At 36.6% G+C, this 16,596-nt stretch overlaps 1 protein-coding gene across 2 annotated transcripts in view; it reads left to right on the top strand.

The window, feature by feature from the left end:
• Nucleotides 1-16,596, top strand: part of CSMD3 (CUB and Sushi multiple domains 3) — a 1,928,297-nt gene that overhangs the window by 1,654,910 nt on the left and 256,791 nt on the right. For both annotated transcript variants that reach the window (XM_006830658.1, XM_006830657.1), the window contains 2 exons: nt 8,004-8,128; nt 15,635-15,731. In XM_006830658.1, the coding sequence (XP_006830721.1) occupies nt 8,004-8,128; nt 15,635-15,731 (222 nt within the window). The remainder of the gene's footprint in view (nt 1-8,003; nt 8,129-15,634; nt 15,732-16,596) is intronic.

Raw genomic sequence — 16,596 nt, 5'->3', positions numbered from 1 at the left:
CTATGAGTCGGTTCCGACTCGATGGCACCTGACAACAACAACAACAATGATCACAAGCATTTCTTCATATTTCTTCCTTTGCATGTTCCCTGTCCAGTTTTTAATTGGATTGTCTTTTCCTTACTGAGGTGTTGAATTTTCTTTATATTTCATCCCTTGTCTGACTCATAACAGCCCCTATATAGGGCTTTTGAGATTAAATTTTGATGGGATCAGACAGCCTCATCTTTCTCCCACTTTCATGTATTTTTGTTGTTGTTGTTGTCAACCTATCATATGCAAGTTCAAATTGAAACCTAAAATAAATTAAAACAAATCCATGAGAATCAAATTATAGTTTTTAGTATTCTACCTGAATTAAGAGACCACCTTAAGAACAGATTTAGCACAGTGAACAGTAATGACTGAACATTAGATGAATTGTAGGATGACATCAAGGTCATCATACATGAAGGAAGAAAAGGGTCATTTAACAAGCAGGAAAGAAAGAAAAGACTAAATGGATGTTAGAAGAGACCCCAAGATGTGCTTTTGGATATAGAGTAGCAAAATCTCAGGAAGAAATGATGAAGTAAGAATGCTGAGCAGATGTCAAAAAGCATCTTGAGAAGACAAAGTATTATAATGAAATGTAGAAAGACCTGGATTTACAAAACCAAAAAAGACAAATATCACATTAGACATTTCTCAATCTCAAAGAACAAAAGGAAAAATTTCAAGCCTCAAATTGCAATACTGAAGAATTCTATGGGTAAAATAATGACACAGGAAGCATCAAAAGAAGATGGAAGAAATACACCAAGTCACTATACCAAAAATAATTGCTTTATGTTCAACCATTTTAGGAGGTAGCATATAATCAAGAACCTATGATACTTGCAGAAGAAGACCAAGCTGCTCTGAAGATGTTGGCTAAAAAGAAGCTTCAGGAATTGATGGAAAACCAATTGATATGTTCAACAAAAATTTACACTGCTTCTAGCCAATAGACTAGAAGAAATCCATATCTGCACCCATTCCAACTGAAGGTCATCCAACAGAATGCAGAAATGATCAGACAGTATCTTTAGTATCACACTCAAGTAAAGTTTGCTGAAGATAATTTAAAAACAGTTAAAACAGTACTTCCACAGGGAGCTACCAAAAATACAAGTCATATTTACATGACTTGAAATGAGGGATATCATTGCTGATGCCAGATGGATCTTGGCTGAAAGCGAAGTATACCAGAAAGCAGTTTACCTGTGTTTTATTAAGTAAGCTAAGTCATTTGACTGTGTGGATCATAACAAATTATGGATAACATTGTGAGGAGTTGGAATTCTAGAACACTTAATTGTGCTCATGAGGAACATGCACTTAGACCAAGAGGTAATCATTCAAACAGAACAAGGGGATAGTGCATGGTTTAAGATTTGGAAAGATGTGAATCAAGGTTGTATCCTTTAATCATATTTATTCAATCTGTATGCTGAGCAAATAATCTGAGGAGCAGTATTATATGAATTGTTGTTGTTATTAGGTGCCATTGAGTTGGTACTGACCCATAGTGATCTTGTGCACAGAAGAACAAAACACTACCCGATCCTGGGCCAACCTCACTATTGTTGCTACACTTGAGTCCATCGATGCTGCCACTTGGCCAATCCATCTCGTTGGGGGTCTTCCTCTTTTCCCCTGACCTTCCACCTTACCAAACATGATATCCTTCTCTATAGGAATTAGAGGAAGGCATTTAAAAACCTGCAGTGTGCAGATGACACATCTTGTTTGATAAAGATCAAAGAATATAACCTTCAGTATTGATTACATCTCAACATAAAGAAAACAAAATTCCTCACAACTGCACCAATAAATAACATCATGAAAAGATGTTAAGGATTTCGTTTTATTTGGATCCACAATCATTACCCATGTAACAATTTTTAAAAATCTGATGACAGAATGCATTAAAAAAAAATCTGCTGAAACAAAACAAAACAAACCTCTTTAAAGAGTTAAAATGCATACTTGTTATAGTGAAAACTGTGGTTACTCTATTATACACAGGGTCACTATGAGCCAGAACTGACTCAAGTGCATGTAAAAACAATAAGGATAGAAAATTGTATCAGGTAGCTTATATTTCCTGCCAAGACCACTTGAAAAAGAAATATTTCCACAAATCATATTATAATATTCTTCCTTGTAGAACACCTAGATATAAAGCCAGAAAACTGAATAGAAAACTAAGGTTCTATGAATATGTTTAAGAGAAGAAATAGAAGAGCGAAGATTCTACATCACATTCGAAAGACAGTACGTTTAGGATTTGTCATTTGGTCCAGTTACCAATCTTTACATAAAGGAAAATATAATTTACTTTTCTATTTCCATCTATAAACAGTATTAGCTTCAAGATGTTCTAGATACAAATGTGAACCTTGACACCTTAAACATTGAAATATGAGAGATATGTTCGTGGATGGATATGTTAGGTTGAGATCAAAGTTTTTGTTTTGTTTTAATATGTATTCATTTTTAATATCTGTGCTCTCTGGGTAAACTCTCTTTCTTTTTACTTTCTGTTTCCTTTTCTTGGAACATGTATCCTCCAGATATATTTTGACTTACTTCATCATTTCATCCAAGTCTCCACCTGGTTGTTGTTCTTAACCAAATTAACTGAAATAATTTCATGTCACTCATTACCCATTCAGTATCTATAACTTACCTTCTCCTTACTTACCTTCTCCTTACAGCAGCCATCTCCACCCACTGTATTATACAGTTATTGTTTTGTATCTGTCTCTTTCCCACAGTATCTTCATCTCTATACTCTCACTCTTTACTTTCTTCACAGTTAGGTTCCAAAGACCAGTTCATTATCCACAAGTTGGCTTTTGGGGAGAATCAGAGCTGTGCTTCTGGTCTCCTCACCCACACGACACTGTGTCTTGACTTTCCACTTTCCTGTTCTGCCAAACCAGAGACAGGAAGCTCCTAGCCTCTGAGATTCTTTGGAAGAAGAGACTATGTAGCCTTCCTTCCCAAGTGCTATGGTCTTGGATATTACAGCTTCCTCATGGTACCTGCTGCCTCAGGACCTTGGACACCACCTGCCTGCTCCTTTCTCTCTGCAGGCCCTGACCAGCTTTTCTATGGGATCTGGATAATATGAATGGGTCCATGTGGCTTCCCTTCCTCTCACAAACCTCACCAACCTCCTCCATTTTTACTCTTGCCTTAGCTTCTCATTAATGTACAAAATAGTTGGGAAGTAGTTTTTTACTACTGTGATAAATGGAAACTGTTGGATAATTAGATAACACATAAGGAAGGAGTAAGTATATTGCTTTTATGCTTAGCCAAAACAGAACCTGACCCAAAACAGTTGTTCAACAAATCTTTATTCAATAAATGAATATTAGTAAATAGCTATCCTGATTTCCTGACTTTTTTCTAGAAATCTCACAACTCTGGCTGACTTCCCTAGTTCATTGCCCTTATGTCTTCAATTGCAATGTTTTACCACATGGTAATGCTCCATGGACTGCCAAAAGAACAAACCAATCTGTGTTGGAAGAAGTGCAGCCAGAATGTTTCTTGGAAGCCAGGATGGCCAGACTTTGTGTCTCATACTTCGGACATATTGTGAGGAGGGGCCAGTCCCTGGAGAAGGATATGATGCTTGGTAAAGTGTAGGGGTGGAGAACAAGAGGATGACCCCCAGCGAGATGGACTGGCACAGTGGCAGCAGAAATGGGCTCAAACATAACAATGATTCTGAGGTTGTCGCAGGACCAGACAGCTATGTTCTGTTGTGCGTAGCGTCACTATGAGCCGGCACTGACTTGATGGCACCTAACAACAACAACAACACTCTTGCTCATTTTGTTTGCTTAGATCTTTATAAGCAGTGTGGTGTTTGAAACTCTTTTGAAAGTGTGTAGGGAAGATATGTAAGTAAAACAATCATAGATTTATAGATCTTACTATTGTTGCTAAGTGCTATTGAGTTGGTACCTTACGTATAACAGAAGGAAAAACTGTCAGGTTATGCATCATCCTCAAAATTGTTAATATGTTTGAGCTCATTGTTGAAGCATCTGTGTGAATCCATCTCAATGCATTCCTTCCTCTTTTACACCTACCTTCCACTTTACAAAGTATGATGTCATTCTCCAGGAACTGGTCCCTCCTGATAACATGTTCAAAATACATGAAACAAAGTCTCACCATCCTCTCTTCTAAGAAGCATTCGGGCTGTACTTCTTCCAAGACAAATTTCTTTGTTCTTCTGGCAGTCAATGGTAATTTTAATATTCTTCTCCAACACCATAATTCAAATACAGCGATTCTTCTCTAGTGTTCCTTATTCACTGTCCAGCTTTCACATAAATATGAGGAGACTGAGAATACCTTGGCTTGGGTCAGAGGCATCTTAGTCTTCAAAGTGACATCTTTGCTTTTTAATACTTTAAAATTTCTTTTGCAGCAAATTTGCCCAATGCAATGTCGTTTGATTTCCTAACTGCTGCTTTCATGACCATAAGGAATATTATTCTGAAAGAGAAAAATCCCACTTTAGAGTCTGCCTTTTAAATATAATGTTTGGCAATGTATTTATGGGATTTCATACTGAATCTTTTTTTTTTTTTTTTTGCCTTCACGATTTAATGAATTCTCAGTTAACGGCTTAAGCCAAGTGAGCATCCAATTGAAACCAAAGAATGCAATACTCTGCATTCCTAATACTGTCTGTATTCCTAATACTGTCTGCATTCCTAATGCATCTCAATTGTAATGTTTCAGTTTCACAGTTCTTATTACGACCATCATCACTTTCCTTTTTGCTTTTCTCTCATAAAAATAAAATAAGTAAATGTTCAGTAATTTTGTGCAAAATGACATACTAAAATGAGACTGTCACTAAGGAATAGACTCATTATATATAAAATCTGGGTTGTACATACATAGTTAAATGGAAAGTTAAATTGGAAGATGCCACAAATTTAAACAATCATTATATGAACAATATTCAATAACTATGTAGGAAATTTGGTGATACAGTGGTTAACGCATTAGCTGATTCACTAAAGATGCACATTTTAAACTTACAAGGAACTGTATGGGAGAAAGATTAACAGTCTGCTTCCATAAAGACACAGTTAGAGTCTTGGAAAGCCTATGGGACAGATTTACTCTGTCCTGTGGGGTATCTATGAGCAGGAAACAACTCAATGGCAATGATTCTAGGGAATTTGGGTAAATATTTGTAATATAATCATTCTTAGATATATTATAATAAGATACAATAATAGTTTTATAAGAAAGCCTCACTTGGAAAACGTGTAAAACTTAAAAAATAAAACTTTGTCTCCAGCTGTGAGTTTTTTTTAAAAAAAAGTTTTTATGTGGATTGAGTGGAAGTTCCCCGAGCAGATCATCAGTTTAATATTCAACAAATAGTTTACTTTGTTTTATTACAATGATTATAATCCCCTCCATGTACCATCAGTTAACAGTATTTCTCTCTAGTCATTTTAACTCTCTTTTTAAAAAAAAACAAAACAAAACAAAAAACACTCAGGCATGTATAATAATTTACACCACCAAAGGGTACATTCTCCAACTCTACCTCTTGGCTGCCAGCTGTCAGTCCCTCTTTCCATGAATCTAGAGTTGTCAGCTGCTCCCTCTCCCCATGTCCTCATCTCTGCCTCCATCTCTGGTGTCACTGCTTCTTTGGATAAGGTCTGACATTCCTCTTGTGTTCTTCTCCCTTGATGGTTCTAGGGTCCTCTGTTTCTGGACTGTAAGATTAACTACTCCCCCATTTTTGTTACAAAACTTCTACCTTTACAATTGTAACAGCTGTAATTAGTCATGATAACAATTACTCACTATTGGATCATAAGAATCTTATCCCCATCTCTTTTTACCAGACCCATCTAGACAAGATGAAAACTATTCAGTGGGGACTCTATTTTCCCCATACACTCTTAAACTAAACTCTCAAACCCCCTTGTAAGCCAGTCACTTTGTGCCTTTATTGCCCCCTCATTTTAGGTAAGCAATGGCTAAGTTGCCCGTTCCTATCTACCCTGTATACAGAGGCAATAGCATTGATACTTGATGTGAAGACTCCTTCCCTCTCTGTTGGTATTTTGAGCTACTACCTCCATGAATATAGGTCAAGTTCATCAAATTGTAGCAATTTACACTTTATAAATTGTTTCCCTTTTTATCCTTCTGTAGTCGAAGTCGAGTTCTGATTATCAAGCCATCGAGGCTAGGTCAAATGGGTACTATCTGTAATATTGAGTGTTCTTGTGCATAAACCCTCACTTTATATCAGCTGGATGCTTCACTCTCAGCTCTAGCCCTCTGTGACTATATGTCCTTGTCCATTGGCTCAGGTTTCAAGTGTGAGTTTTTAATCTTCCAAATTTGACCTTCAACTTCCAACTTTATTATAAATGTTATCTCATAAGCTCTCAGGCTCTCTTTCCTGTTAGATTATGATTCAGATGCACCCGCCCCCCTGCAGCTACTAATAACTTTGACAATATATGACCTTAGCAATTACAGGCAGTAGCATAAAGTTATAAGCCAGTGGAGCTGTAGGAAGAAGTCCAAACTGCATGTGAAGGTATTAGCAAAACAAACAACAAACTCCATGAATTGATGGAATACCAATTGAGTTTTCTAAACAAATGGGTAGAAATGTTGGAAACACTTTCTCATCTATTCCAAGAAGTTTCAAAGACAGCTACTAACTGGAAGAAATTCATAAAGTGCCCATTCCAAAGAATGGTGGTCCAATGGAATGCAGTAACTCTTGGACAATATCATTAGTGTCACATGCAAGTAAATTATGTTAAAGATAATTGACAATAGTTGCAGCAGCAAATCAATAGAGAACTGACAAAAACTCAAGCTAGCTACAGAAGAGGATGTAAAATAAGGGATATATTTCATCACTGATGGGTAAAAGTATAGATTACAAGAAAATGTTTGATTTTTGTCTTATTGACTATATAAAGACATTCCATTGTGTTGATCTTAGCAAATTATGGGTAACACTGTGAAGAATGGGAATTCCAAAATGTTTGTGTGCACATCCAGAATCTGTACCTAGAATAAAAGGCACTCAGTCAAACAGAATGAGGGGATTGTGCATGGTTTAAAATCAGGAAAGAATTATGTCAGGATTGTATCCTTTCATACATGCTTATTACTATGTTGAGTAAATAACCAGAGAAGTTGTACTATATGAAAAATGACATAGCATAAGGATTGGAAGAAGACTCATTAACAGCCTACAATATGCAGAGGACACAACTTTGCTTGCTGAAAGCAAAGAGGACATGAAACACATAGTGATGAAGATCAAATGCCACAGGTATTTACCAATAGGTAATGTCTGAAGTTGTTGATGATTTCATTTTACTTGGATTAACAATCAGTGTCTATATGAAGCAGCAATCAAGAAATCAAGAGCTATATTGCACTTGACTTGCAGCCAAAGGTCATTTTAGATTGTTAAAAAGCAAAGATGACACTTTGATGACTAAGGTGCCACTGACTTAGTGCATAGTATTTACAATTGTCTCCTATGCATGTGAAAGGTGTATAATGGAAAAGGAAGACAGAAAAAGGATTGAAGTGTTTGAATTATGTTGGCATAGAATATTGAATATACCATGGACTTCCCTTTAGATGCAGGAGTTAAGGTGCACAGTGACTAAAGCACTCAGTTGCTAACAATGATCTGAAGTTTAAACCCACTGGCATGTTGGAGAAAGATGAGGCTGTCTGCTTCCTTAAAAATTCAGTCTCAGAAACTCTAGGAAGGATCCCTGAATCTGAACTGACTTAATGGCAGTGGGTCTGGTTTTGATGAGCTTGTATTGTTTGGTTGTGTTTAAAGTTCAATGTCTGTCTAAGATGCTAATTTATTCTGATTTGAATACTTTGCATTAGAATTGACTCCTTCTTTTGGAATGGCTTACTTTCAGTGCCCTGTGGTGGAATTTTAACTAAGCGCAAAGGGACAATTTTGTCTCCTGGATACCCTGAGCCTTATGACAACAATCTGAATTGTGTATGGAAGATCACAGTGCCAGAGGGAGCTGGAATTCAAGTAAGGATAGTTAAATTGTACTTTTCATGGTATGTAAGTTTGAGGTCAATCTTTTGAAAGATGACTGGATGAACATTATTTTTAAAGTTCCATAAGCAATTTTACTGAAATGACTGAAATAATTACTAGAAAGGTATTTATAATGAGATTATGAGTTTGTTTGTTGTTTTTTTTTTAACCTGCTTAATTCAAGATGGCATAAGTGATAAGAAGAATTGTATTTTTTTGACAAAACACAGAGTCATAAAGTAAAATGAATCAAGGGTTATTTATTTCAAAAACTCAGTCATGCTATATCTGGCCCAGGTGATTTCCATCTCTGCCCCGCTTACCTCAGTATGTTGACTTCAGTCCTTGAGCTTCCTTCCTCATGGCATTCAGCTGCTCACAGCAATTACAGGCATAACAGCTGACTAAGCAATAGACAATGGCCAACACGGAGTATCTCTCTCTATGTACCTTTTCAATAGTAAGAAGGCTGTTCTAGAAGCCTGCCAACAGATCTCCCCTTATGTGTTTGGGCTAAATTTACAATCCCATTCGTTCTTCAACCAAACACAGGTGATAAGAAAAAAATTAGTATGGTTTGGTTCAGCTAAATCAAGATTAACAACTTGGAACTGGTGAGGGGTTCAGCCTTCCCTGAAGTGAAAAGTTTTCATGTAATTTAATAAAACCAGGTCACTGTTAGCAAGGAAGAGCGGTGCTATTCCATCGGCAAATAATAGTGTCTTCTGTGTTACTTTAACTGGTCATTTACTGGGACAAATTTTCTAGTTACCATTTTTCGAGATTATTTCTGGAGAATGATGGCATTTTGTATATATTCTACTGAAAGTCATTATATCTTTATTAAACATTACTTGATTACTTCTCCAGATGATCCATAAGTTTCTCATTAGTAAGCTTGAGTTATAGAACAGTATTGGAAATGTTCAGTCATTTCTGACTCACAGTGCCCCTAGTGTGCATCCTCAGAATTGTTACCATGTTTAAGCCTGTTGTGCAGCCACAATTTTCCTTACTTCTGGCTGATATTTTGCATGTTAGCATCTCAAATTCAGCTTTTCCGCTTGACCAGTACGGTGGACAATCCCCCCGTGTTCTCAGAATGAGCCCTTCATCTGTTTAGTAGCACAATCCAGAACTCGTAATAATTATCCTCTGGCTGTTACTTGATACAAAATATATCACATCTTTTTCATATAAAGCTCTCATCTAAGTCTATTTCTCCACATCTACATTGTTAGCACCCCAAGCCAGGCAGCCAATATCATTGTCCCAGCACATTTCCCATAGGCAAACAGTAACCTTCTGAAAATAAAAATCTAAGACTCTCATTTTCCTGCTTAAATTCCCTTAATTGTCTCCTGCCTCCTTACCTCTCTGTCTCAACTCCATTACAATTTCTGCTGAAAACTTTCCATGAACTTAAGATAAGCTTAGGTCCCCTTACTGGGTGTTCTCATTTTTTGTTGCTCGGTGCCATGACCCTGTATAGGGTTTCCAAGGCTATAAATCTTCAAGGGAGCAGAACGCCTTATCTTTCTATACGGGAGCTGCTGCCGGCTCGAACTGCAGAGATCATGTGGTTTGCAGTGCAGTACTTATCCTATGGAGCTTCAGTGCTCCTACATGTTCTTGTTGTTATTGTTAAGTTCAGTTGAGTTGGTTCCGACTCATAGTGACCCTGTATAGGGTTTCTGAGGAGCAACTGATAAGTTTGAACTGCCAACTTTTCACTGCAAACCGACCTTGCGGTCCATTACCTATCCTCTGAGTGCTGTTGTGGCACTGTGGGATAAGCACTGGACTGCAAGATCAGTTTGAGCAGCAAGGTCAGTGATTCAGACTCCCCAGCTGCTTCTGAGAAACCCTGTACAAGATTGCTATGAGTTGGAAATGACTGGACGGCAGTTAACAATAACAACCACATTCTATTCTTACTATTCACTTGTTTCTCCATAAATGCATGGGGGCAATAACTAAGTCTGTCAAGTGTTCTGGTACCTGTCACTTTGCCTGACAATATAGACTCAAAAGATTTACAGCCTCAGAAACCTTATTCAGGTTTTCCATGAGTCAGAACAAACTCAATGGCACACAACCACTACCACCAGGTTCACCACATATTTTATAAATGAATCAATACATACCAGCAGAATCAGTGGAGATTTGACTATCTTACAGAGTTACCACATTATGATAAATTAATAAGACATCTGAAAGGAAAACAGTTGTATATTACTTGCTCAGTGCACACACTCATTAAAACCAAACACACTTTTAATGATAAATTTTCACCAAGGAATTGCTTGGTTTAATATTTACAATTTAGAAAATATAAGTTAAGCATGGCTTTTAGTAAACTAAGAGAGTGTGAAGCATGTTTTATTAAAATCTCCAAAACATATTTTTTCTAACTAATGCTTTACATAAATGCTAATCTTAAGACACATTATTAAATACTTGAAATTTAACTAAAATGAGCAGTGTTGGGAAATAACATCATGAGATAGGCCAATTTGTTGCACTAATATGAAATGAGAAGTCAGTATGGAGGAGTGAACTAGTTTATTTTTTATTGAAGTGTATGGTTGGGAAAATTCCAATTAAGCTAAATTCAATAGCAATAGTGATCATTTTCAAGCAAAGAACAATCTTTATGTCATAAATCTTAGAAAATAAAATTTATTAATTTGTAAAATGATCATCATGACTTAATATAAACTTCTAAACAAAGCAAAGTGGCAATTTTATGTCTGTGTGTCTGGTTCTAATTATTAAAATGTAGTCCTCATCGAGTTAAACTATTACTATAACGTAGAACTCCATTTAATACAAACTTCTTTAGGCTGAGTTGTTGTTAAGTGCTGTTGAGTTGGTTCTGACTCACAGTGACCTTGTATCAAATTTCTGAGGGGTGACTGGTGAGTTTGAGTCACCAACCTTGTAGTTCAAACCAACGTTGCAGTCTAGTGCATTAACCTACAACGCCACTCCTGGACTCTGTCTGAGTTAGTGGCTGCTTTTAAACTATTTTTTCACTTACTGACTCTCTTTTGACTTTCTTCCATAAAAGTCTGCAGTCATTTTAGAGGGCATCCTGTAATAGCTCATAGAATTTTTCTGTGGCTCTCTTGACCATTACATGCTTCTTCACCTATGATAGATACATTTGTCATGCTCACATTTGTCCAGAATTCTAGGTCGTATTTCCTTTACTTAATATGTCTGCTGTAGCAAATTAGCACAAAATTGGTGGTTTAAAGATACAGATATGTATTCTCTCATTATATTGGAGGACAGAGTGGCTCTTGACATTCTTTGATTTGTGCTACATCCCTCCAGTCTCTGCCTGTGGAGTCACATAGTCTCCTCTATCTGTGTTGAATCGTCCTCTCCCTCTCTCTTATAAAGATGCCTCTGAATCTAGACCCACCTAGATAATTAAGGAAATATCCCCAGCTTAATATCCTTAATCTAATCACACCATCCAAGATCCTTTCTTCCATATAAAGTAACATTGGCAGGTACCAGAGGCCATTATTCAGCCTACTACACATATGCATCCAGGATTAAACAGATTTTCTTCCTCCCACCTAGGGAATAGCTTTTCCTGGATATGTCTATAATTTTGTTTTTGTTGCTCTGTAGTCTCAATGACTCCAGGAAAAGAGGTAAGTTATTTTTAAATCTTTCTACTTACTCACTTAAGTCACACAAAATCCCATAATGTTCCCATAATTTATGTAATATCTGTGTCCTTGTCTAATTTATCTAGTGCTGCTAAAATACCACTGGTGGCTCTGAGGACACTGTAGGATAAGCACTAGACTGCGAATTACAAGGTTAGCAGTACAAACCACCAGCCGCTCTTCAGGACAAAGATATTGTTTTCTGCTCCTATAAAGATGTACAGTCTCCAGAACCCTAGAGCTTTGAGTAGGTTAGATGACAGTGAGCTTGGGTTTGCCTATAACAGCGATATCACAGGTTTTACAAACAGAGGTTTGTTTTCTCATAATCTGTTGTTGGTGTTTAGTGCTGTTGTTTTGTTTCTGATTCATCCGAGGAGTGACTGGTGGGTTTGAACTGTCAACCTCAAGGTTAGCAATCCAGTGCTTATTCTAAAGTACCACACCAGGATTCCATTGTTGTTAAATTCCATCAAGTAGGTTCCAACTCATAGCGACCCTGTGCAGGGTTTCCGAGGCTGTAAATCTTTACGGGAGCAGAAAGCCTCATCTTTCTTCCGCAGAACAGCTGATAGTTTCAAACTGCTGACCCTGAGATTAGCAGTCCGATTCCTAACCACTATGCTACCACAGCTCCTTTTATGACTCATAGGGACCCTGTATAGGGTTTCCGAGGCTGTAAATCTTTACAGAAGCATAAAGCCTCATCTTTCTCTCACAGAACAACTGGTAGTTTCGAACTGCTGACTCATAACCACTAAGCTAGCAGCTCCTTTAGGATTTCTTAAGGAGACTAGAAATCCTCATGCAGGATGTGGTCTCTAGGGGTAGGCTTTTCCTCTCTCTGCTTTGGGTGAGTCTTGGTGCGACACTGCAGGAAAAGTACTGGACTGCTAACTGCAGGACTGTGGTTCAAACCCACCAGTCACCCCTCGGAAACACTATACAGGCTTACTATGAGTCAGAACCGACTTGACGACACGACACTGCAACAATAACAATGACAACAAACTCAGGGGTGGGGAGAGGTGTTTATTCTTTAGTTCTCTAGTCATGTTCCTAAGCTTTGGCATCTCTCTTCCTCTATTTCTGCTTGCTTCTCCCTGCCTAATCATCGTTTTTTCTATCTCATAGATTATTAATTTCAAACACACAGCACACTGATATGGCCTCTTAACATAATAAAGACAGACCATTTCCATATGGGATTATAACCACAGGTATAAATGAATAACTTGGAGTCAATTTCATTCGAAGTGACCTCACAGGTATAGGACTAAGATTTCTTTGAACACATTTCAATCCATAACAGATCTCCTTTCTTTAGTTGCAGCTGCCACCCTCATTTAGTCTTTCATTGCTTCGTACACCAAATACTGTATAATTTCAAAATGGTCTTTTCCCTTATATTTTCTTCACCTAATGCAGCACTGTGCTTAACGTGCAGTTCTAATTATGACTTTTCCCTTCTAAAACCTTCAGTGGAGTTTACGTCTCAACTGCAATATCATTATGCCAATGTTCAGTCTTTCTTTTCACTCTCTCCATCTTGCTCTTTGCTAAAATGCATTGAGCCCTTAATATAGACTCCGTGCTATTCTAAATCCTTCATGCATGTTAACATATTTAATCCTTACAAGAAGTTTACCTATTAGATTCTATTATTCTAACAATTTATGAAATTAATCAAAGGCACAGAGAGGTTAACAATTTTCCTAGCATCACACACCAATGGTAGAGGATCCAAGAAATTGCATACCCAAGTTTTATGACTCTCAGATCTTTTATTTATCTACTGAGCTCTACTTTATCTACCTTTTTTATTTTTCTAGCATTACCTGTATTGTTCCCCTAATGTAAATACCCTTCACTGCACCTAAATTGGATTACTGATGGTTCACTAAATCCAGTTCACGGTTTGCCTTCCCTGTATCTTTACTCACTTAATAATTTATTTCAGTAGAAAACCTCTATATTTTAAACTTAGTCCAAATTCCAAATGTCACATTTTATAGGAATCCCTACAGCTTTCTTTAGCTGAATGTGATCTTTCCTTTCCTTCAATTAAAGGAGAAGAAAGATTAGATATGATTAGCCAGCTGATAATTGTTTGAGGTAGCAATTATATTACAATCATTTCGTTTTAATTTTGCTCTTTATCCTGTTAGGGAGTATGGCCACTGGGTCTAGTGCCAGTCACACTGGCAGGAGTTCTGCTGCCATGTGGCATTCACCCCTAGAATACCAGGATTTGCCTGAATGAAAGAATGATAATGGACTATTTTCAGATAAGAAAATTTTAATGAATGCAATTACTCCAATTATTTAGTGAATGAGTGCAGTGCTACACAGTTCACAGATGTTAGGCAAATAAATATTTAAATAAAAGTCCCTTTCCCTTCACAAAAACTATAGAATATTTAATGAATAACAAATAAAATAGATAATGTCTACACTTGTAAGGTCTGGCAAGAATACAAGCTGTGCCAAGTGATGTGCAATGAAGTAACACAAACCCCATTCTTTAGATATATTTCAACAGATATGAGACAATAATGTTCTAGCATTTACCTTCTCAACATCCAGGTCTTTCACATTGATTTAGTTACTACAATTACATTCATGAAAATAGTTTTAAGAGATGCATTTAAAATGATTACAAAGTACCATTTTCCATTACCTGGCTTAAACGCAATTAAATATGTTGTTGTTATGTGCCGTGGAGTCACTTCCGACTCATAGCGACCCCACACAGGGTTTCCGAGGCTGTAAATCTTTACGGGAGCAGATCACCTCATCTTTCTCCCGAGGAACCGCTGGTATTTTCGAACTGCTGACCTTGCGGCTCGCAACCCGATTCGTAACCACTACGCTACCAGAGCTCCTAATTAAACATGTACATAGGGAATAATAATGTCTCTTTTATTTATTTATTTTTAAGGATGAAAGGAAATTAAGTAAAGGATAATGTAAAGAAAGGAAAATAAAATCTATTTTTATCTCATTAAAAAAAAATATATATAGTACTCATGGACCACAAATCTGATTATTTTTCAGTAGCTTGGAAATAATTATTTCTCCAAATTAAAAATTGTAATGGTTGATGAGAATATAATACTTCAAGAGATGAAAGTTAACCAGTTGTTTGGAACATACACTGGAATTCTTCACACTGAGCCATTAGAAAAAAATTAACCCCAATTTTTTTATAAAGTGAATATGATACTGACGGCTTCTCTCAAGGCTATTGTCATAAAGAACTCTGCTCAGTGTGTGTCATTGAGCTTTTCTTATCACATGATATCAAATGAATCCCTTGTAAGCAAGCATCATAACAACAAAGATCAGTTCTATTAAAAAGTGAAATATGAGTTGGGCTGCTAGCCTCAAGGTCAGTACTTTGAATCTACCAGTTGCTCCAAGTGAGAAAGCAGCAGCTTTCTGCTCCCATAAAGATTTACCGCTTAGGAAACTCTGTATTGATTGCTATAAGTCAGAATCAACTCGATGGCACACAACCACCAACCAACACCCTGGAGTCATGGTGTGGCACTGTAGGGTAAGTTATTAGACTGCAAGGTCAGTTTGAACCACAAGATCAGCAGTTCAAATCCACTAGCTGCTCCTCGGAAACCATATACAGGGCTGCTATGAGATAGAACCAACTTGATCACACTTAACAACAACCATCAAGTACCACAATGATGTGGTACAGGATCTGAGCTCTTTTCCTGGGGGGATAACTAGATTGCAGCACATTTATATATATTTATTATGTTTGCTCTTACCAGCAATTATTTTTTCACAGGTACAAGTTGTCAGTTTTGCTACAGAACATAATTGGGATTCTCTGGACTTTTACGATGGGGGTGACAACAATGCTCCAAGACTTGGAAGTTATTCAGGTAAATAAAAGGACTGAGCTTAATTATAACACAGATATAAGTAGAAACTTAAAAATGTCTTTTCACAAAAGGTGTTCCCTAGAACTCTGATTTGGTGGGTTTAATTTGCTCTTATAAATTAAATACGATAAACTAAATTATGAGGTTAGAGGTACAAAAAACGTAAACAATAATATTGAAATTGTATTTGAAACCATACTATTTTCTGACTATGTTTGTGTGGTTATTTATTAATGCATTTATGTTAATGCTGATATTTTCATCTGAACTCTGATTGACAAATAGTATGAGCTCCTTTTCCTTAAAAAAAGCAACAAAAGTTAAAAATCTAACACACCAAAAATTTACATAGTAAGAAAAGAACAGAGAACTGTCCTATAGGGTTTCCAAGGCCATAATCTTTATGGCAGCAGACCGCCACATCTTTCTTCTGTATAGCAGCTGATGGGCTCAAACCACTGCTCTATCAGTTAATAACAGAGCTCTTTAACTATTGGGCCACCAGGATTCTTTAAGCAGAAATAAATGAATATATTATCTAAACCCATACAAAGTCTTACATTACTGTAAGAAAAAACAAAACAAAAACAAAAACATGCAAATGTTAAAATTTAATTTATTATGAGCCTATGTGTGGAAAACTGAAATTAATAAAATTAAAAATAAATGAAAGTTAAGTTAAATGAAATTCAAAACATTTATTTCATGTGACCCATAAAAATGTAATGAGTTGAATTTTGCCTGCTACCTTGTGCTCCTGTCTGCTTTTTAGGAAGCAATCTAAAATGATCTCAAAGATCTATCTCTTCAGAAATTGTTAGGAATAGTAAAATGAAAGAAGGATGTGAGAGAAATATATCAAACA

This window comes from Chrysochloris asiatica, unplaced genomic scaffold (genome assembly GCF_000296735.1).
Source record: "Chrysochloris asiatica unplaced genomic scaffold, ChrAsi1.0 scaffold00001, whole genome shotgun sequence".
NCBI classification, from domain to species: Eukaryota; Metazoa; Chordata; class Mammalia; order Afrosoricida; family Chrysochloridae; genus Chrysochloris; species Chrysochloris asiatica.
Note: the sequence above shows the minus strand (reverse complement) of the source record. Positions and strands in the feature narration are given on the sequence as shown.